Here is a 21929-nt window from a genome sequence, read left to right as displayed (position 1 = left end):
AGGTAAACTCAGCAGACTGGGAGGAGTCTGGAAAGATGGCAGGGTTGTCTTACACTTCAGAAGGGTCCCCTAGCCTTCATGGCAGGCCTTTTCAAGCTGGGTCATTACAGGGGGATAGGGGAAGAAACACCAGGAAAATCCAGAACACAGATTTGATACCATGTGAACGCCTCCTGAAAAACGGAGTGAGCATTTATCAGTCCCATGCTAAGCACCTAGAGCAGAATGACTTAATTCTTCTTGCATCTCTTTTGTAGGGTTGCCAGCCGCTAACCCAGAGCACTAAAATCCCCATGATAAGTACGTATTTCATTACAAGTAGGTAGCTGAGTTGCTCTGCCGCAGTTGAAACAAAATTTTAAAAATTCCTTCCAGTAGCACCTTATTGGTATGAGCTTTCGTGTGCATGCACATGAAATGTGTATCTGAAGAAGTGTGCATGCACACGGAAGCTCATACCAATAACAAACATAGCTGGTTTCTAAGGTGCTACGGGATTTTTAAGATTTTGTTTCGACTACGCATTTCGTTTACACGCCGCCTTTTCCCCAGCAGGGGCTCGAGGCGGCTGACTGATGTCGCGCATGCCCAGTGCAGCTTCCCCTGTCCATGGGATGGCAAAAGCGAAGAGAGGCGTGCCGAGTTTGTCCCTCGCGGCGCCCCGTAGCCGCCGCTTTCTCCATTTCGCTTTGCCTGGCCGCGATGGGGAGCGCGAAGGGCGCCTCGGAGGGAGAGCGCCTTCGCTACGCCGAGTACAAGGGCGGCGGCGGCGGCGGGCCCGGCATGAACGAGGGGCTGGTGAGTGGACGGGGTCGGATAGGGGTGCCTCAGCGGCGTGCGCACGCACCCTGCGGCCTAGCTGGAGTTGGGCGCCCACTCGAGCGCCCGGCTGTCGCCATGGCGACATCCCTCGACCGCGCCTGCGCAGTAGGGAGGCCTCGTGCTGGCCTTCCTTTCTCTGTCGCCCCTCGTCATTCTTGGGGGGCGCAGGACCCCCCGTCGCCCTTGCAGACCCCGCTGGTGCTCGAGGGGCGAGAAGCGGCGGCCGTTGACTCAGGCGGCCGGCCGGCCGTTAAACTGAAGCCCTTTCGAAAAGGGAACCCCCCCCCAGCTCCCCCCAGTCTCATGAGAGGAAGCCCGAGAGACCCCCCTGCCCTATGCCAGGGGTCAGCAACCTTTTTCAGCCGTGGGCCGGTCCACCGTCCCTCAGAACATGTGGGGGGCCAGACTGTATTTTGGAAAAAAATGAAGGAATTCCTGTGCCCCACAAATAACCCCAAGATGCATTTTGAATAAAAGTGCAGTGGTACCTCAGGTTAAGTACTTAATTCGTCCCAGAGGGCTGTACTTAACCTGAAACTGTTCTTAACCTGAAGCACCACTTTAGCTGCCTCTTCTGCCGCCACGCCGCCGGAGCACGATTTCTGTTTTCATCCTGAAGCAAAGTTCTTAACCTGAAGCACTATTTCTGTGTTAGCGGAGTCTGTAACCTGAAGCGTATGTAACCTGAGGTACCACTGTACACATGTCCCCAATTCCAAGGGGAACGCAAACCCTGGGTATGTGCCTGGAACTCCTGGAATCTTGCCCTGCTTGGAGGTTGGGATGTTGTGTGTCCATTATGCCTGCAGTGTGATGGAGGCTGGCATCTGCCCTTGCGGAAGCTCAGAGGGGCTGAGAGCAGACCCCGAGCCCTGCTGGGATGAGGTAGTGGACAAGTCATTCGTGGAGAAGCCTACCTGGAAGATGGCTGAGATGAGCTATAGAGAGAGTGAATCAGAAAGCAAGCAAAATGTTAGTTGATTTGCACCCTGCAGCTTACTGTCTCGCCCTGCCTGTGGACTGTCTCACCAGAGTGGTGCATGCTCTGGTTATCTCCCGCTTGGACTACTGCAATGCACTCTACGTGGGGCTACCTTTGAAGGTGACTCGGAAACTACAACTAATCCAGAATGCGGCAGCTAGACTGGTGATGGGGGGCGGCCGCCGAGACCATATAACACCGGTCTTGAAAGACCTGCATTGGCTCTCAGTACGTTTCCGAGCACAATTCAAAGTGTTGGTGCTGACCTTTAAAGCCCTAAACGGCCTCGGTCCAGTATACCTGAAGGAGCGTCTCCACCCCCATCATTCTACCCGGACGCTGAGGTCCAGCACTGAGGGCCTTCTGGCGGTTCCCTCATTGCGAGAAGCAAAGCTACAGGGAACCAGGCAGAGGGCCTTCTCGGTAGTGGCGCCCACCCTGTGGAACGCCCTTCCAGCAGATGTCAAAGCGATAAACAACTACCTGACATTCAGGAGACATCTTAAGCCAGCCCTGTTCAGGGAAGTTTTTAACGTTTGATATTTTATTGTATTTTTGTTTTCTGTGGAAGCCGCCCAGAGTGGCTGGGGAGGCCCAGCCAGATGGGCGGGGTATAAATAATAAATTATTATTATTATTATTATTATTATTATTATTATAAAAAAGGTACAGGAGACCAGCATGGCGCGGAGGACACAGTCATGGTGCTTTTGGTATTGCAGGAAGACAGTCTGAGCAGCACAAACCACCACTGCACAGGGAGTGCCATAGCAACTTCCCACACAGTTGTCTCCGTTGCTCTATGTTCTCCCCCAACAGGGGAAAGGAGTCTGAGGGGAGGACACTAGGAAAGCCCTTCTCTCACATGCGCTCTCATAGTCACTTGTGCTCACATACCTATCAAGCACCAACATTCGGGGCTCGTCTCTTGCAGCTGCTGACCATTGCTTATTCCATGGGTCAGCAACCTTTTTCAGCCGTGGGCCAGTCCACCGTCCCTCAGACCATGTGGGGGGCCGGTCTATATTTTTTTTTTTGGGGGGGATGAATGAATTCCTATGCCCCACAAATAACCCAGAGATGAATTTGAAATAAAAGCACATATTCTACTCATGTAAAAAGACGCTGATTCCCGGACTGTCAGCGGACCGGATTGAGAAGGCGATTGGGCCTTAGGTTGCCTATCCCTGCCCTACGCCCAAACTGGTGCTGGGGGGGGGGGAATTTGGAGGGGGGTGTTCTTCCCAACTTCGCCACCCGATTCTGCCCAATGAGCGTTGCGAGCATCTGGGCACTTTCTCCATTTGGGGTTTCTGGTGTTGGCAGTTCCTTATGCGAATTTCCACGACTTCATGGAAACATAACAGAATATTTCTATAGGGTGCTTACACCTGTCAACCCATCGTGCCACATGGCACACTGATTTGTGCAGATAGGTGAGAAGAAAAGTGGAAATGTTCTTTCGGTTTGTTAACTAGAGATATATAGCACCGGTTCTTAACAGGATTGGCTTGTGAGGCTTTGGTATTTGCTCCAGTGGCCAGATAGATGTAAGTTTTGTTATATGTTTATATCCTGCTTTCCCCCCCAGATAGGAACTCAGAGTGACTTACAGATAAAATAGAAACTGCCAAAAAAGGGGGGGGGACAATCATTAGAAATCAATTAAACAAAAATAGAACAACATATCTATATGATCTATTAAAACATAGTTAATTACAATAAATACACCACAGCACCAACCCTTTGGTTTCTCATACAAATATTTTGCCTTTTACACCATTCAGTTACTAAGCTTGCTTTCACCTGCCCAACCCATTTCTGAAGCCAATTCTTCTATTCTGCAGTCCAGTTTTTCACTTCTGTTTTCTTCCTCCTACACATTTAACATAGTTAAATATATTAAAGCAACTGGTTTTGTTCTTATTTGAGAAACAAGCTCCCACCCACAGTTACAACTTTTTAATGACAGGATTTCTGTACCTGTGACAGCTTGATGACCGGCAGAGGTCAGATTGCTGGAACCTCCCCATTTCAGACATATGGTGATAAAATAAGCATCACCAGTTGAATTTCTACCTGATCTACATAGGCTGCAGCCGCAGGTGCTCGCCAGGAAAAAGATGGCATTCCTATACCCAGAAAGTTACCTAGAACATGTTACATACCTTTCTGTCACAGCTGATAAGCTGATGAAAAAGCGTAAATACAAAATGGGCATTTTGAGGGATAGTCATGTTATATTACATTATATAAATTTATATTAAGTTTGTATACCACTCTTTCTTGCAAATTAATACTATGGCATTTTAAAGACGGGTGGCGCTGTGGGTAAAACCTCAGCGCCTAGGACTTGCTGATCACATGGCCGTTGGTTCGAATCCCCGCGGCGGGGTGCGCTCCGATTGTTCGGTCCCAGCGCCTGCCAACCTAGCAGTTCAAAAGCACCCCCAGGTGCAAGTAGATAAATAGGGACCGCTTACCAGCGGGAAGGTAAACGGCGTTCCATGTTCTGCGCTGGCTCGACAGATGCAGCTTGTCACGCTGGCCACGTGACCTGGAAGTGTCTGCGGACAGCGCTGGCTCCCAGCCTATAGAGTGAGATGAGCGCACAACCCTAGAGTCTGGCAAGACTGGCCCGTATGGGCAGGGGTACCTTTACCTTTACTATTTTAAAGACTTAAGCAGCCCACTTTGTCAGACTGCTGTATGCATCTGATGAAGGCAACTGTAACCTACAAATGTTTGTTTTGCTTAGGCTACAGTGTCATAGGTCTGGCATCTCCTTGTTGTTTTATTGTGATGAATCCCTAATACTGGAGCCCCATTAGGTGTATTTATACAAGAAAACATTACTTAGTGGACATGGCAGCCATCAAGGGAGAGAGGGAGGATAGGGCTTACATTAATCTTTATGTTTTAAGAGATTCTCAAATTCTGGATATTAAAAGGAAGGTCTGCAAAATGAATTAACATTTACATAGGTAGTTTTCCACTGCTATCTTGCAAATCATAAACATGCTGCTGGAGAGACTGCTCAAAAATAATGAATCACAATCCCATTTGTCTGAGAGTAAGCCTTTTTGAATTCAGTAACATCTATTTCTATTTAGAAATGATTAGAATTGTGCTGTTAGGCCCGTTCTTCCAATAATTTTGATTTAATAGGCAAATTTAACCGTGACTGCAGTACTTGCTGAAGCTGCGACATATTGTGTTAAGAGTATATATAGATATACATACTGGTATTTATAAATACTTATTGTTGGTCACTATTGCTGTGGCTGAGCCCCATTTATTTATGTGGTATCCAGTTAAAAATTGCTATTTAAAATGTGATATTAAAAATGTGTCACTGATGTGAATTATGCATTAATTCACATTTCAATTTTTTTTACTGTAATTGGTAAAATGTGTGACTGAATTGTAAAATATATTAAAACGTTGACAATATACAAGATTCATGTTTTGCTTTGTAATATTGAAGAAGAAGAAATGGTGACTAGGCATTCCTTTGTTGCACCTGTAGCCTAGCTTTAAGGGGCCATTTGGCAAATAGCTTACATATCTGAGTTTCTAACACTGCTCCAATGAGACTGCATGATTTAGGAAGGAATATATCAAAATGAAATGTCATGGTAGGCTTGGAGATTGTAGGCGAATAAAAATGTGTATTATGTAAACATTTTAATTGCAGGGTTGGGATGCATATCATTCTTTCATTGCAGAGATCAATAGAGCAGGTCAGAAACCTAAATGACATTTACTTTAGTTGTTTGCTGCCATATTGAGCCACTCAACCACCAGTCCCTTCCTGATCAACTTCTGTTATCTGTTTTAGTTTTGTACTAATATACTATGAACCTCTTGATCACTTAACACAAAGTACCTGTTTTCTTCTGGCATAGATTGGAGGTCAGGGGCAGCAAACATAGCCTTTTCCCATTAGCAAAATGAACAATCTAATTACCTTGTGTCTCTTATTGTAAGAATTAATGTTTGTAAACTGCTTCAAGAGGTTTAGATTAAAGATGCCATACAAGTGGAAAGAATTAGTCTTTAAAATGATGAGTTAGGTTTTTGTAACCAGGCAAAACATGACAAGAATTCCAACAGCGAACTGTAATCACTTGAAGTGGTGCATCTGCTGGGGTGTTAAAGAATATTAATGTGATTTCTTAGGGAATGAAAGCAAGCGCTGAATCAGTACAGCATATTCACTCTATGCAGGGCCATAAAGTGTAGCCATGTTAACAGGTGAGATGAAGTTTGTTAGAATTTCTAAGTTCATCCTGTTTAAAGATCTGTATGCTAGAAAGTGTTACTATCATTTCACAAAGAGTTTATAGAGAAAAGTTACAATTTACTTCAATTAAATTAAGTGCAGCACCTTTAAAGCTCTTTTGCATTTTAGCTTAGAACAGTACTGAGTACCTTTATTGATAGTTCCACATGTTATTTATTTACATGTGACTAGGAAAAGAAAGTCTTAACAATTTTATTTTCTGTGAAATCAATATTATTAGTGCATCAGAGAGAGAATTGTAGAGTTGGAAGGGACCCTGAGGATCATCTAGGATCATCTAGTCCAATCTCCTGCCATGCAAGAATATGCAGCTGTAAATGTTCAGCAACTGTATGTGTGGATGATACAAAAACCTTAAATCTCTTTATGCAGAAGCAAGCGATGCAGAAATTAGACATATGGCAAGAAAATAATTGAATAGTGCTATAGGATTTGGGCTGGGTCTTGCTGTCATTGAACACTTTAAAAATTGTTTTAAATGTGACCTTGCATTTCTCATTGAATCCATGTTTATAGCAAGATTTCTCATACTGCAGTTTGTGGAAACACCACTGGGGATACATAAATGGTTTTATAGTTCTTACTGGCAGTAGACCTTTAAGTTCTGAGGATTCCTGACTTTGCAAGATTTTGCCTTTGATGGTGGGTCAACTGCATATAAGAGCAATTTTAAAAAACAATGGATACAGTTTAAAATAACAGCACATATGTAAAATCACTTCAAATCCAGTGCAGACAGGAACTAGGGAAAAGATCTTCATTTAGAAGGCTTGTTGAAAGAGGAATGTCTTTAGCAGGTACCAAAAGGTGGTTGCAGCTGCACTGAAGGTCCCGTTCCAACAATGGGTGCAATTGTGTGCAATGACGCTCCTAATGGGTTGGAACTACAGGGTATCCTCTCCTGTGGAATGTGGTGATGGTCTTACCCTACATAGTCAACCTATCTTATAGATATTAACATGGTCATGGGCCATGTAGGGCTTTGTACACCAATAACAGCACCTTGAAACTAGTCTGGTAGAGAATGGACAGCCAATGCAATTCTTTCAGTAGCACCGTAATACGATGGTGATATACTGCCCCCATGAACAGCCAAGCTGTTGAATTTTGCAGTAGCCTCAAGGGCAGCCCCATATAGAGCACACTGAATTGCAGTGGTATAGTGTTCTTGATAGAGTTGTGCTCCCCTTGAAATAACAGGACTGAACTTGAAAATGGGAGGCTTTGTTATTTGAGGCCCGGATGGATTTGGTGCTGAAGGGCCTATTTCTTGCTGCATCAGGCTTGCCAGCTATAGCCCTTCCTGGACTAGAGTAACGTGGCTGCAGTGATTCATGGCTTAATAACTTCCAAGCTAGGTGACTCTTAACACAGTCTATGTGGACCTATCCTGGAATAGGGTCTGGAAGCTGCAGCTGTTGCAGAATGCAGCCACAAGTGCTTTCAACAGTACAACAAATGGGACTCTTCAGGAGTTGCACTGGCCAATTCAGGGTGTTGATCTTAATGTATAAAGCCCTGAACGACTTCATCACCACTGGTGTTGGTGTTGCAACTATTACTTTTGCTGGTGTGTTGAGAAACAAAGTACAGTCATACCTTGCTTGATGAACGGCTTAGTTGCCAAACGTTTTAGCTTTCAAATGATCAAAAACCGGAAGTGAGTCTTCTGGTTTTTGAACAATTTTTGGAAGCTGAACGTCCGATGCAGCTTCCGTGGCTTCCAATTGGCTGCAGGAATTTCCTGCAGCCAATCGGAAACCGCACCTTGATTTTTGAATGGTTCCAGGAGTTGAATGGACTCCCGGAACGCATTCTGTTCGTCAACCAAGGTACGACTGTACATGAATGCCTCTCCCCGTATCTGCCAATCCAAGCCTTGCTATTTTCAGGGGAAGCCATATCCTACCAATGGGTATAGCTGATATTATGGTGATTCAGGATACAGTCTTCTTTATGATGGCACCTCATATGTAGATGTTCCACCATTTTGGAGGTACAATTTTATCCCTCATCAATGATTTCTCAGTGGCAGCTTAAAACACATATTATCAACCCAGGCATTGGGTATGTGTGCAACCCTAAGCCTGCTTATTTTTTAATGGTTGGATGCAGTGTTTTTAATCCTGTTAAATCTAATGTTTATATTTTGTGATATGGAAGTTGAAGAGTGGTCTGAAAGTAAAATAAAATGTGTAGAATCTTGGTAATAAACCGTCATGGTTCCATGTTTCCCAAAGTATGGAAATTGCTGGAAGCAGAAACTCAGGTGTATAAGCTAATTGCCAAATGGTGCCTTAAACCTAGTGTAATGTCCAAACGCTTTTTTTAAACTGTGAAATTGATCATTCGTTTCTAGGTTTCTATACTGCTTTATATTTTACAGAAAAAAATATCACAGCGGTTTACAACACATTAAAACATCCAATAGAGCAATCTGGAATAAAACAAATTCAAGCTTCAAGGGAAATATTTCGGATCTTTCACAAAGTGACATTTTGCTTTCCCCATATTTATTAACTGCTCAGTTTATATAGCTGCTCCATAGCAGAAGGACTACAGGGAGCCAGTGGGGTGTAGCGGTGAGAGTGTCGGACGAGGAGATCAGGGTTCAAACCCCCATTCTGTCATGAAGCTCACTGGGTGACCTTAGAGCATAGCTGTCAACTTTTCCCTTCTCTTGCGAGGAATCCTATTCGGAATATGGGGATTTCCCTTTAAAAGAGGGAAAAGTTGACAGCTATGCCTTAAGAGTCAGTAGCAACCTCTTAGCCCACCTTTCAGGGCCGTTGTAAGGATTAAGTGGGGTGGGGGGGCGACCATGTACAGTGGTACCTCGGGTTAAGTACTTAATTCATTCCAGAGGTCGGATTAACCTGAATTATAAGTATAGTAATTATATTATTATTATTATTATTATTATTATTATTATTTTATTTTATTATTATTATTATTATTATTATTTAATTTAAAATTTAATTTAATTTAAAATAAATTAATTTAATAATATTAAATATAATATTATTAAATATAATAATTGTATATTATTAAATATAATAATTATATATTATTATGTAAAAATATTATAATTATAATAATGAATTAACCTGAAACTGTTCTTAACCTGAAACAGCACTTTAGCTAATGGGGCCTCCTGCTGCTGCCGGAGCCCGATTTCTGTTCTTATCCTGAAGCAAAGTTCTTAACCTGAAGCACTATTTCTGAGTTAGCGGAGTCTGTAACCTGAAGCGTATGTAACCCGAGGTACCACTGTATTCCTTGGAGAAAAAGGTGGGATATAAATGCAATAAATAAGCTCTGCTGCTGACCTACTTAAGAAAGCTGGAGAGGCCAGCCAGAGGGAGATGTCTGTTGCCAACCTGGCAGCCAGAGATCTCCATGTAGTCCCAGTTGGACCCTTGTCAGTCACAAAAAGCGTCCTGGGTGGAAGTGAAACCTGGGGGTGCAAGGCGCCTGGGAAATGTCTAACAGTGGCTGGAAGCGCGAGGTGTGGTTCAGTCTGCTGAAAATCCAGTTACATCAGGCGTGAGATAGTGCTGCAGGGAAGATTTTGTGGGGAAAGGAAAGGAAGTTGCCTAGTGAGCTATGGGCAGGGCTGTATGTACTGTGCCTTAGAAAACATATTAACATATTAAAATACTAAATATTGACACCTATAAATCTGGTGTCAATATTTAAAATTACTTTGACTCCTTTTGTATTTTCCTCCACTGTTTGTTATATGTATTGCCAGCTTGACTAGTTGCAACTTAATGCATTCCTATATAATTTTATTATGTTATTATTTTAAACAGGCTCGATCTATGATAAGTATTGGCCTTGGTGTTGCAGCCATTGCTTTTGCTGGTAAGTTTGGGTGTGTGGGTGTTTAGAAACAAATGTGTCACCCATTACTGCATTTCTTAAGACAAACTGAATAGTAATGGAATGTGTTTTAATGAGAAAAGGACTTGAACTTCTTTTTATATTGTAATATTTTATACTTTCTATATTTATAATGGACCCGCTGGGCCCTGGATTGCTTACTCTAGCTACCAGTGACTCTCCAGTATCCTAAGCAGGAGGCTTCCCAACCAAGGAAATAAATTTGAGTAGAAAGATTTCCCCTGAAATTCACAAGGCAGGTTTATAAAAGACTTGCTTATTAACCTAAGAATTTTGCTATTCCTAATGATTCTCTTAAAAGACAGCTTTCCTGGTGATGCTATAAATGGGAGATGTGCCTGCCAGCTCATCGTGGTGCATTGCTGGGCTTGCCTCCAAAAGCAGCCACTCAGGGAACGTTTTGAATCAGGAAAGGGCAACAATTTGGACCTTCAGACAAATGAGATGAAAAATTGGGTTCTTCTCTGTTTTCTTGCAGAAATTACTGTTGCTGCATGCTTGCTTAGCAGATGAACAGATGTTAAATTGCCTTTTGTTTCAATATTTTATAGGTCGTTATGCATTCCAGCTCTGGAAACCACTAGAACAAGTAATCACGGAAACAGCAAGGAAAATTTCAGCCGCTGTAAGTTTAGAGCTCAGGTCTCTCTGGTGAGATTAGAAGCTGGAGAGAGACAGAGATAACGTTGCAGGATAAGTATACCTAACCCTGACCCAACTAGGTGATGACTACAATAACAGAACAGGGACTCATTCACTTCCTGTCCCACCATGGCTGTAAGTCTGGGTTGGCCAGGCAGTCAAGGGACTCTCAGGTATATGGTTACCACATTTCCTTTACATTTATTCCAGTCCTGGATGGAAGTGAGACCTAGGGGTGCAAGGCAAGCAGCCAGCCTACTTGTCCTTCACTAGAATCCAAAGTAGTTAGCTTTCTTCTGTCAAATCCCACTTATACCTCATGTAGCATTGAGCCAAAGGGTCTAGGGCAGATGAGCATGACAGTATCTCCTTGAGTCTTGCAGGCAATAGCCAATTTTAAGAAGCTTGTTTAGAAAAGGCAAGAGGACAGGCGTAAAAAGCAGAATTAAGTTTTAAGAAAAATGAACATTTTAGTTCAACTATCCCTTTCATGTCTTCCATATTAACTTCCCCCCTTCTTTTCGTTCTGTGCACACATGTTTTCCCTAGGTCTTGCCAATCATATCTTTTTTAAAATTGTGCATTCAAATAATGGATTGAGATAGTAAACCATTACTATGCGTAATTCCTATGCATTTCTACAGAGCGAATAAGTGCATCCTTCCAGTTTTAGTCAGTATAGTTGTATAAATCAGGTTCCAGATCAACTAGTTCGCTTGGAGGAAATCTTTTGATCCCTCAATGCAAATGAAATTAGATTCAAAGGGACTTTGATCAATATTAAAGCTACAGCTTTAAATAGAAGTTCAGTATATTCAGAATCACACAAAACGTAGGAAAGAGCGCCCTACTAATACTTTAGGACATAGGAGTTAAGAATCATTTTTGAAAACTACAAAGAGACCTTATGACTTACTTTTTTCTCTCAGCTATTGTGTCAAATATGACTACTTTACAGTAGATACAATATGATTTTATCTCCTCTAGCAATGATAACTCTTCAACAACAGCAAAAGTCTTGTTCCGTTGATCATATTTCAAAACCAAATCTGATCTTTTTAAAGCAGAGGTTGGATGGCCATCTGTCAGAGATGCTTTAGTTGAGATTCCTACATTGCAGAGTGTTGGACTAGATGACTCTTGGGGCCCCTTCTAACTATGATTCCATACCACTTGCCACATCAGTCTGGAGGCAGAGGCCTCCATATATAAAATATACCATTCACATTAAAATCAATATACACAGGGCAGAGCTGAAACATAAACAGTCTGTTGGAACTAAACACTTAAGTCCTGGGAACACAGATGTATTCTTAAAAGGTATAGGTACCCCTGCCCGTACGGGCCAGTCATGTCCGACTCTAGGGTTGTGCGCCCATCTCACTTAAGAGGCCGGGGGCCAGCGCTGTCCGGAGACACTTCCGGGTCACGTGGCCAGCGTGACTAAGCGGCATCTGGCGAGCCAACACCAGCGCCGCACACGGAAATGCCGTTTACCTTCCCGCTATAAAGCGGTACCTATTTATCTACTTGCACTTAAGGGTGCTTTCGAACTGCTAAGTGGGCAGGAGCTGGGACCGAACGACGGGAGCTCACCCCACCGCGGGGATTCGAACCACTGACCTTTCGATCGGCAAGCCCTAGGCGCTGAGGCTTTTACCCACAGCGCCACCCACGTCCCCCTAAGATATATTCTTAGTAGGCATCAAAACTTCATCAGTGTTGGCACCTGCCTGAGCTCAGAGGGGAGGTGATTTATTAAGAAGGGTGCCATCACTGAAAAGCCTCTTCCTCTGACTGTAACACTTGAATAGTACAAGAGAGGTGAAGATGCTCCCTTACATCACCTGCTCCCAAACTGTTAAGGCAGGCATAGGCAACCTCGGCCCTCCAGAAGTTTTGGGCCTACAATTCCCATCATCCCTGACCACTGGTCCTGTTAGCTAGGGATCATGGGAGTTGTAGTCCCAATACATCTGGAGGGCCGAGGTTGCCTATGCCTGTGTTAGGGCTTTACAGGTGAGGACCAAAACCTTAAACTTGGCCCAATCGGTTATTGGTAGGCAGCGCAGCTCGTTTGAGAGCAATGGCGTGCGACTGCAGCATGACAAAACGTTGAGATGCCTAGCTGCCACTTTTTGCCCTGGCTACAAAATTGAATCAAGGTCATTATACCTCACACACAGATCAAATTACTTCATCTTGTCTCTCCCATACAGAATCTTTCTTCCTATTATAAAGGCGGATTTGAACAGAAAATGAATCATCGAGAAGCTAGTCTTATTTTAGGCACAAGGTAAGTGTTTTGCATTGAAACAGAATCTATTCTGTGCCAAAGCCTGAAAGAAAAGTGGTGTGAAATGTGGGGTAGGCCCATCTTATCCAGTAGTTTTATTAAAGATAAAAAACACTCAAAGAAGTGGCCTTCAAAAATTACCCAGTTTGCTTTGTTGAAAGAACTCTTGGTATTTATTTACCTTTATATACTTGTATACTTCTGCCAATAAATTCAAAATAGTTTACAAAATAAATAAGTGGTTTATACTAAATTGGACAGTACAAAAAGGATGGAGATGACTTCCGGGGTGGCGCCATCGGCAATGGCGGACTCCCTCTGAACTGGAGGGACTAGCTCTGCGTGAAACGGGTCTTTTCCACTACGGCGAAGCGGGGACCCTGCTAAAAATCACAGGCAGATGAAGCCTGTGACCATGGGACTCGGCGGGCACCCTTAGCGCCCCCCCAACCCGCAAAGGAACCCACTAACGGGCTCCGAAGTGAAGAGGGGGAAGTGGCGCTGTGCTGTGAGTCAACTGCTATTTTCGTGGAGCGAAGCCGCACAGCCGTTGCCGGAGAGCGCTGCCTTTTTCCTGGGACAATTTGGCTTTTAAAATAAGCACCCGTGAGTACTTAAACTTTGAACAATTGGACTTTAAATAAAGACTTGCGAGCAGAAAGGAATTGGACTTAAAAATTTACTTTAATTTGGCACTGAAACGGGAAGGTCTAAACAGGAAGTCAGCCTTCCGTTTCTTTGTAGACAGTATAAAGCAAAGACAATGTAAACTAGAGCTCAGAAAATCGCTTCTAAAGGATTGGCTTTCATCATTTAAAATTGTTGAACCCCCCTTCGGCAGCAGGAGAAGAAGGGGGATCTTTTTTGGACTGTTTAAACCTGCAGAAGTGAGTTTAAAGTAAAGTAACTTTCCACCATCCTGATCCTGGAGTGGGGTGTCAGGACTGACGTTTGAAGCTCATTGACCAGAGATAAACATTTTTGACAGATAGTTAAAGGAAGAGAAACATAGTGATTACACTGTTTCCTTTCACACTTTAAAGGAACAAATATTGACAAAATATCTCAAAAAGGATACTTTGTTGCAAGAACAAATAGAAGTTCTCCCCGTAGAGGGAGACTGTGAAACTGTAACCAATTCCAGGGAGCTCTCAGCTGTCTCTGATTACAATCGTGGGAATGGACTTGTGACCTTGCAGGACAATGTATTCAGAGGCTCTGTTGTGTGCTCTCTGTAAAACAAGTGCCCTACTGGAACAGTTAAGTGAGAAGATGGATTTGATGACTAATGCGGCCAGAATTTTTGAACAGGCAGTGGGAAACTATGTGGAGCCCACCCAGCAATTAGATCAGGAGTGTGTCCTGATAGAGCAGATGAGAGAAGAGGACGTTGCTGAATCTTGGGCGCCAGAGATGGAGGGAGTTGCGGCCTTGCAGGAACAAGAGCTTTTGGACTTGACAAATGAACTTGGAAAAAGCCAGATTTGGAAAGATAAAGTTTGGATTGGTTTGGAAATGGGGGGTTGGATAGACCCCCCTATGCAGGGATGTTTGGACTTTCCGAGTCTGGCAATGGGCCGTGAGATATTTGAAGCTGTGGGGGCTCTCAATTTTGGAGGGATTCTGAAACATCTTCTTAAATACCACATGGAGTTGAGTCTGGACTATGGAAAAGGGGCTGATTTGTTGAAAAGGGTCAAAAACATCACCAAGCTGGAGTTCCCACGAGTGAAAGGAGAATATGAAGAAGAGCTGCGGAAGGGACATGGAATAGAGTTAAGGGCCTCGGATATAAGGTTACCAGGTTAATGCGCTAGATCGATGGGATAAAAAGGACTGACAAAACCCGGGACCAGGAGGAAGGGACGCTGGATTGAAGACTGGATTGTTTTTATTTCATTTTTTATTACCAAGATTGTTTTATAAAATTGAGGAGTGTTAGAATAATGTTGGAGTGAAATTACTTGGCTCTAGCAAAAATGTTTAAAGAATTAGGTAAGAATATTGTGGTTGTGAGAAGTCGGTAAAAATAAGATTTAAGTTTTAGGTTTTTAAGGTTTTCTATAAGATAAGATGAAAATAGATCAAGGTAATGTAATGACAGAATACTATGAAATATGGAAAGGATTTGCTGCATAATTATCAACCAGGATACAAAAAAAGGGAGGAGGAGGAGGTCAAAGAAAGAAGGTAATGAGAGTTGAGGATTTGAGAATGATGGATTTATTTTTGTTTGTTTGCGGTGTATTTTTGTTTTTTTGAATTTGTATTGCTTGATGTGGTTTGTTTTTTCTTTGTTTTTTCTTTTTTCTTTCTTTGTTTTCTTTTTTCTTTGTAATTTCAAAAATTTTCAATAAATATCATTTTTAAAAAAAAAAAAAAAGGATGAAGATGGAAGGGGGAAATTAGCAAATTTGGGTACTAATTCTCCCGTATTAAAAACATTCAGTAATACTTCTGCAGTTTTGCACATGTTTAATGCTACATGATTCAGAACTTGGATGACTTAAAATCTATGCTTTGTGCACATGAGCTAGTCAAAAGGAGTCCTGTGTAGACTGAATGTATAGCCTCTGTATGGGTCAACCAGTCATTTGGGGACATTTCCTCCCCCCGGCAGCACATGTGACCCATTCCCTCCCCCTCCCACCCCTCAATATTTTACCTGATAGGCCAGCCCTGCCAAGCAGCCTCCCAACCTCCTCCTCCAAGCCCATGATCATTCATTCTGCTCAGTTCATTAAACTACACGGCCCAGTGCCTACAAGCACATTATAACAAGCACTCAGTCTCCCACACACCAGGCATGTAGACCTGGATTTATGGGTATCAGCCCTACTCCCAGCCAGGCTAAAGGTAAAGGATTTTCCCTGAAATTCACAAGGCAGGTTGTGACCGACTCTGGGGTTGCGGTGCTCATCTCGCTTTATTGGCCGAGGGAGCCAGCATACAGCTTCCGAGTCATGTGGCCAGCATGACCAAGCCGCTTCTGGCAAACCAGAGCAGCGCACGGAAACGCCATTTACCTTCCCGCCAGAGCTGTACCTATTTATCTACTTGCACTCTGATGTGCTTTCGAACTGCTAGGTTGGCAGGAGCAGGGGGGAGCTCACTCCGTCGCGGGGATTCGAACCACCAACCTTCTGATCGGCAAGTCCTAGGCTCTGTGGTTTAACCCACAGTGCCACCTGCGTCCCCAGCCAGGCTACTCTTCCGCAAACATGAGCTCTGACAAACAGATTGGAGTAAACTTTGTGATGGCCTCACTGAAGAGGATACACCAGTTGCCCCCCACAAACAGCAGCTATCCGAACAACAGACAGAGGGGATGAGGCCCTGCCATAGATCTCTGGGCTGGATATTCCCAACAGGGCTGCTGCAACACAGCAGTGCCCAGGCTGGTGGACCTGTTGGGAAGAAGATGTACTCTTACAGCCTGATTTGATAGTCCACTCTGACCACTGAATGGTAAGAGTTGGAAGGCATCCCGAGGGTCGTCTGGTCCAAACCTCTGCAATGCAGGAATCTCAACACGCGGTCCCCCATCCAATTTGAAACCCTGCTTAGCTTTGCAAATGTGCTAGCAGTTTTATTGCTGCACCACTAGGAGGGGATTTCTCCATCTCATGCTCCAGCAAGACACTTTCTGTCAGTGCCGTGTGTTTTGACTGTTGGCACTGCTTGCAGGTGTCTCATACCACTGATCAGCACAGGCGAATACTCATGTGTAAATGTGTGTAGACCACTCTCAAAAGATCCCCAAAACGCAAAGCTATGGATTACTTTGAAACTTCATTCTTCAAGGATGTAATACTGTCGCTTCCCCACCAGATGGCAAATACCTCTAGATGTTAAAACAAAATAATAAAAATTCCTTCCAGTAGCATCTTAGAGACCAACTAAGTTTGTTCTTGGTATGAGCTTTTGTGTGCATGCACACTTTTTCAGATACCTTGATATCTCAAGAAGTGTGCATGCACATGAAAGCTCATACCAAGAACAAACTTAGTTGGTCTCTAAGGTGCTACTGGAAGGATTTTTGTTTGTTTCGACTATGGCAGACCAACACGGCTACCTACCTGTAACTACCTCTAGATGTTGTTTATCAGAAGAAAACAATTTTGCTAATTTAGAGCCCGCAAGAATCTTTATTTATGATAAACACTCTAAATTGATCTTTACAGTCCATCCGCTGGGAAGGCCAAGATTAGAAATGCTCACAGACGAATCATGCTTTTGAATCACCCTGATAAAGGTAAGCTTTGCGTTTCATAAATATTAGTTGATAGGTAACGTGCTGCCAGACCTTCTCTCTTCACATGTGTATGAAGCAAAACGCTAATCACTAACTTCACAAATTCACTGCAGTGCATTTCAAGACATATCTTGGAAGTGTTGCCTGCAGTATGAGACAGATTTGCATCTGGTCTCTGTGATCCAAAGGAAGGAATGCATAGCTGCCTTTGTGGTCATTTACTTGATCACAAACTAAGTAGCTGTCAAACATAGCGTGAAGAACCACTGTGTGAAGTAGCTTGCTTTTGAAGAAGGGGAAACATTAACCATGAAGCTGCAAAAATCCATGTCTATATGAACAGAGTATGTGCAGCCATAAATAGACAAACACATTTTTGAGCAGAATGTCATACAAATGTATGTACTAGATTTTAGCGCTCTTAAAAACTATAAAACCAGACACAGATGTTTTGACTAGCCAGGTTTTTAATGTATGTATCTCCCCAAAAAGCTCTTATTATAACTTTAACTACACTACAGCTGGTTGAGAAGGAAAGCCCATATGTTCGTTGCTGTTTGTACTTTGATACAACAGATGGTATAGAGTTGCACAGTATTTAAAAAGCCAAAAGGGGGGAAGTGAAGACGTTTATATCTCGTTGACAGATTTATAGTTTATTCCTTCTCATTTCAGGAGTATAAAATTAATTCTGACCTCATTAAGGTGAAAGGTGTGGAGCCCGCCATTTCTTATTTCTCCCTGCCCCTCTTTTTACTAGTAATTTATTCATTAAATAAATCAATAAAATTGGATTTACTCTGTAGATGCAGGAACGAGACAGTGATGGAAGAAAATGCTTTTGGAGGCAAACAAGTGTAATTCTGTGGTCAAAACACTGCTGCTTAAAACCTTGGAGAATCACGGGCAAAGGGAAGAGGTTTGCAGTTCAGCTGCAGTGAAGGGGGAATTGCTATAATGGCTCCCCAGCACCCACTTACACATGTGCAGAATGCTTTTGAGACAGCACCGGGCACAATCCTTCCTTCCGTTACATCCAGCCCACCCATCATTCCAAGACATAAAAGGGCTGGACATGTATCAGATCTCTTGGCCCAGCTTGAAGTTTCAGTTGTCCAAGCGACCTTCATGGGATTTTTCCATTCCAGTTTCCCACAGGAGGTCAAGCTCATTCTGATCATTTTTAGGGGGTGGGTCTTGACTATGACACTTCTGCTGGCATCAGTCAACTTCCTAGACATCAATCATTGTCATCAGCAGAAGCTGTGGCAGCTCCAAGAGCAGCCGTGGGAATGCTGCAGGTACAATGTCTTGCACAATGCCAATTTCCTTAATGGAGGTTTGCTTTGAAAAATTGAAAAAGCAATTGCAACGGTGAAATAACATTAGATGCAAATATTAGAAGAGTTGAAAATACACAGCTGACAAATGTAGATAATATCATGTTTTCATATCTGTGGCCTAGTTTGTATTTTTGTTCTGTCTCCATGCCTATTATCCTCTGACGGAGGCCGTATTATAGCCAGTTGTAATATGTGCCTGCATGGGACATTTTGAGAGGCTGTGGTAATAATCTCTATGCTGTGTAAGCTATATGCTGCTCTTTAGTGATTCCAAGGCTAACACAGATAAGGAACATCATCTGCTTGGGATTCTCCCAGTTACTGCACTTTCAGCAATGAGATTTGAGACCAGCCAATTTACAGCATTGCTCTGGCAGAGTAATATTGTGTATTCAGGCATTATATACCTGAATAAACGTTGGGGCAAGTTTCTGGCGTACATATTTACACGTTCCTAGACACAGATAAAAATATATTGATTAGTGACTACGGTAAAATCTCCTGATGGGAGATCATAATACAGTATCAAAGAATCACAAGTGTTGTTGCTGTTACATCCGTATTCCACGATATGTTTGTTATCTACCAGGTATTTCTGTTCCTGTTTGTCGAGATCCTTATCAGGAGCATGTGCAATGCAACACTCCCTGCCCCTCTTCAGAGTTTGGGGCTTCAGGGTTCTCCTTTTACCCACAAGATACCCCACTTCCACCTCACCAGAGCATAGTTTCCTTCCTCGTCTTTCACTTGTTTTTCTCTTCTTTCCCTTAGCCCACCTGTATAGCAACATCCGCCCAATTTTCTAGCCCCCTCTCCCTCCCCACATTAACCAAAGGTGATCTAGACACCTCACTTTGAGAAGCTGTATCCTGTCGACATGTACTAATTATTTGTGGGTTTTTTCTGTTCCTGTTAAATGGTGTAAAGGCACTATGGACTTCATTTCAGAATGCATGTTAGGATTTTGTTGTGTGCATGCTCAGATTCCTGCTGTGAAAGTGCTGCAGAGTGTCTTGTATCTTTCCCACTTGTCTTCTTGCTTCTCTGATGCTAACATAATGTTATATAAGATGTGGGGTGTACAAAATGTCTTTGCCCATGCAAGGTTTCATGTATCCTGCGGCATCATGCTTCAGATGGTGTTTATTCTATGCAGGGGCCTATATGCATGTAGCATTGCACAACTTTGCTCCTTCCTTCCCTCCAGACCCCAAATGCAGAGGGGTCAGCACGTGGATTAAAAACTATAAAAAGAAGGGAACCGAGTGCAGGGTTCTCATAGCATAGTAATCTGTAGATGGAATTTCTATTGTATGTGATTCCTCCGAGCAGATGCTTAGAAAAGGTTGTTTGTAACGTTCTGCAGCGGAAAGCACGTTGTCCCAGAAAAACATCTAGGTGTTTGTTGCTGCACGGTGAGCTCCTGACAACAGACCTTTGGTTGTTATTTTCAGTGGCAGGAGGCAGATGGTTGGCACTCGAGGAGAGTGAAAAAAACAAACATCGAGGCTGCTGAACTGTAATCAGATTGTTAGATGGACTGGAAAGCAGTGGCAGCGTTGAGGACAGGGAAGAAGGAGGCAGTATTCTGTGCCTAACAGCATTAATGTGACGCATTTGGCTGGTATGCCTGTGCCTTAACTGAAAAATGGGGCATGTTTGCAGTGCACACCTAATGATTCTACGTTAAAATATTCCTGCTGGAGTTTCCTTCAAAGCATGCTGTCAAAAATAAATTAAACATGGTGCGGTACCTTAATCTGCCTGTGGTCGGAGGATTTGATGCTGTTACTGCACAACGATATATCTGTCCTTGTGGAATTGATCTTGGGAAAGCAATCCTAACTTTCTTATGATGGAGAGCAGTGTTTCCTTGCCTCTAGGTCAGGAGTGGGGAACTTCAGCACCTGGTGAAGAGCCTCATCCATGGCTCTGCCCACCACTGGCATGCGGCCCCTGAAAGGCTTCCCATGAGAGAATACGGCCCCCGGGTTCTAAGTGTTCCTCAGCCCTGACATAGACTTCAAAGCCCAGCACTGGACTGGAATGACTTTGAAGAAATCAGTGCTTCACGTCATTCATTCATTCAAAAGATGTCTATATTGCTCTTCAGCAGAAGTTCCGGGTCGGCTAAGACAAAACACAAGCAGCTTATTAAGAAGCCTGGGAAAACACAACATCTTGTCTGGTGCTGAAAATGTGTTGGCACCAGGTAGGCCTCACTGGGAAGGGTTTCACAAATGGTGTGCCACCGCTGAGAAGGCTCTGAACTGCAACACTCCAAAATTTTGCTTGTGGATATTCCAGAGAACCCATTACCTAACAAAACGAGACATTAGCCAGTCAATAGATTTAGGAAAGTCAGTTGTCTTGTGTCATATGCTATACTATACGTGGGAGTAAGTTGAACCCTAGTGGACTCTAATGGAATTTATTTCCAAGTAGACAGAGATAGAATTGCGCAGAAAAAGCAGTTTAATTGCCCTTAGGATTGTGGTTCATTGTGATACTTGTGTCAATTTCTTGTTAGAAAGTTAATGAAACTTGGTGAGATGACATGTGAAATTTGCTTTCCATAACTGCGGAGTAGGCTTATTGTTAAATCCAGCATTATGTAGTCTTCACTTTATTCTCTCTTCTCTTTATTTAGGTGGCTCTCCTTACTTGGCAACGAAAATCAATGAAGCAAAAGATTTGTTGGAATCAAGCAGTAAACATTAGGGCTCCAGGATTCTGTTTCGTTAGGAAGCATTGTAGATCATTCAGCTTACTCCTGTAAAGCAGCTTTCTGTTTTGTGTTGGGTGCTAATGTTGGATCTGATCTTCAGCTACAGTGTATTCAGAAAGTTGAATTTGTAATTCCAAGCACTTAATAATAAAATTCACTTTCAGTATTAGAAACCTCACATGTGCCGTTCTTGTAGGAAGTATATTTGCATGGGTAATAACCCCCCCCCCCCGGCCCTTGCATCTGCCTCTAGGAGCCAAAACAGTGAGAGACATCAGCAATGGCAGCCTGGGTGAGGAAGACCTCCCCTATGAGATAATGTGGTACAATACAGTGGTACTCAGGTTACAGACACTTCAGGTTACAGACTCCGCTAACCCAGAAATAGTACCTCTGGTTAAGAACTTTGCTTCAGGATGAGAACAGAAATCGCACGGCGGCGCAGCAGCAGCAACGGAAGGCCCCATTAGCTAAAGTGGTACCTCAGGCTAAGAACAGATTCAGGTTAAGAACGGACCTCTGGAACAAATTAAGTTCTTAACCTGAGGTTCCGCTGTATAAGTTTATTATTCTAGCCAAAGTCCATACTAAACCTGCAGCACTGTACCGATAAAAACAACATCCAGCATCGATGAGCCAGCATCTATTA

The 21929-nt window shown here is 43.2% G+C and overlaps 2 protein-coding genes across 4 annotated transcripts in view; one reads left to right on the top strand and one right to left on the bottom strand.

Moving 5' to 3' along the window:
* EPSTI1 (epithelial stromal interaction 1) overlaps positions 1-914 on the bottom strand; it is a 38175-nt gene extending 37261 nt beyond the window's left edge. For both annotated transcript variants that reach the window (XM_082234627.1, XM_082234628.1), the window contains exon 1: positions 848-914. In XM_082234627.1, coding sequence (XP_082090753.1) covers positions 848-899 — 52 coding nt within the window. In that variant the 5' untranslated portion in view covers positions 900-914. The remainder of the gene's footprint in view (positions 1-847) is intronic.
* DNAJC15 (DnaJ heat shock protein family (Hsp40) member C15) lies at positions 628-21453 on the top strand. Of its 2 annotated transcripts, none has more exons than XM_082234700.1 (6): positions 628-798; positions 9926-9977; positions 10568-10641; positions 12878-12954; positions 17139-17209; positions 21203-21453. In XM_082234700.1, exons 1-6 carry the CDS (start codon positions 703-705, stop codon positions 21271-21273), a joined length of 441 nt encoding a protein of 146 aa, XP_082090826.1. In that variant the 5' UTR covers positions 628-702; the 3' UTR covers positions 21274-21453. The 2 variants fall into 2 exon arrangements, with proteins under 2 accessions (XP_082090826.1, XP_082090827.1); XM_082234701.1 differs by lacking the exon at positions 628-798 and adding an exon at positions 1148-1166.
* Positions 21454-21929: the final 476 nt, after the last annotated feature.

This window comes from Podarcis vaucheri, assembly GCF_965113315.1.
Source record: "Podarcis vaucheri genome assembly, chromosome: 8".
Lineage (NCBI taxonomy): Eukaryota > Metazoa > Chordata > Lepidosauria > Squamata > Lacertidae > Podarcis > Podarcis vaucheri.
Note: the sequence above shows the minus strand (reverse complement) of the source record. Positions and strands in the feature narration are given on the sequence as shown.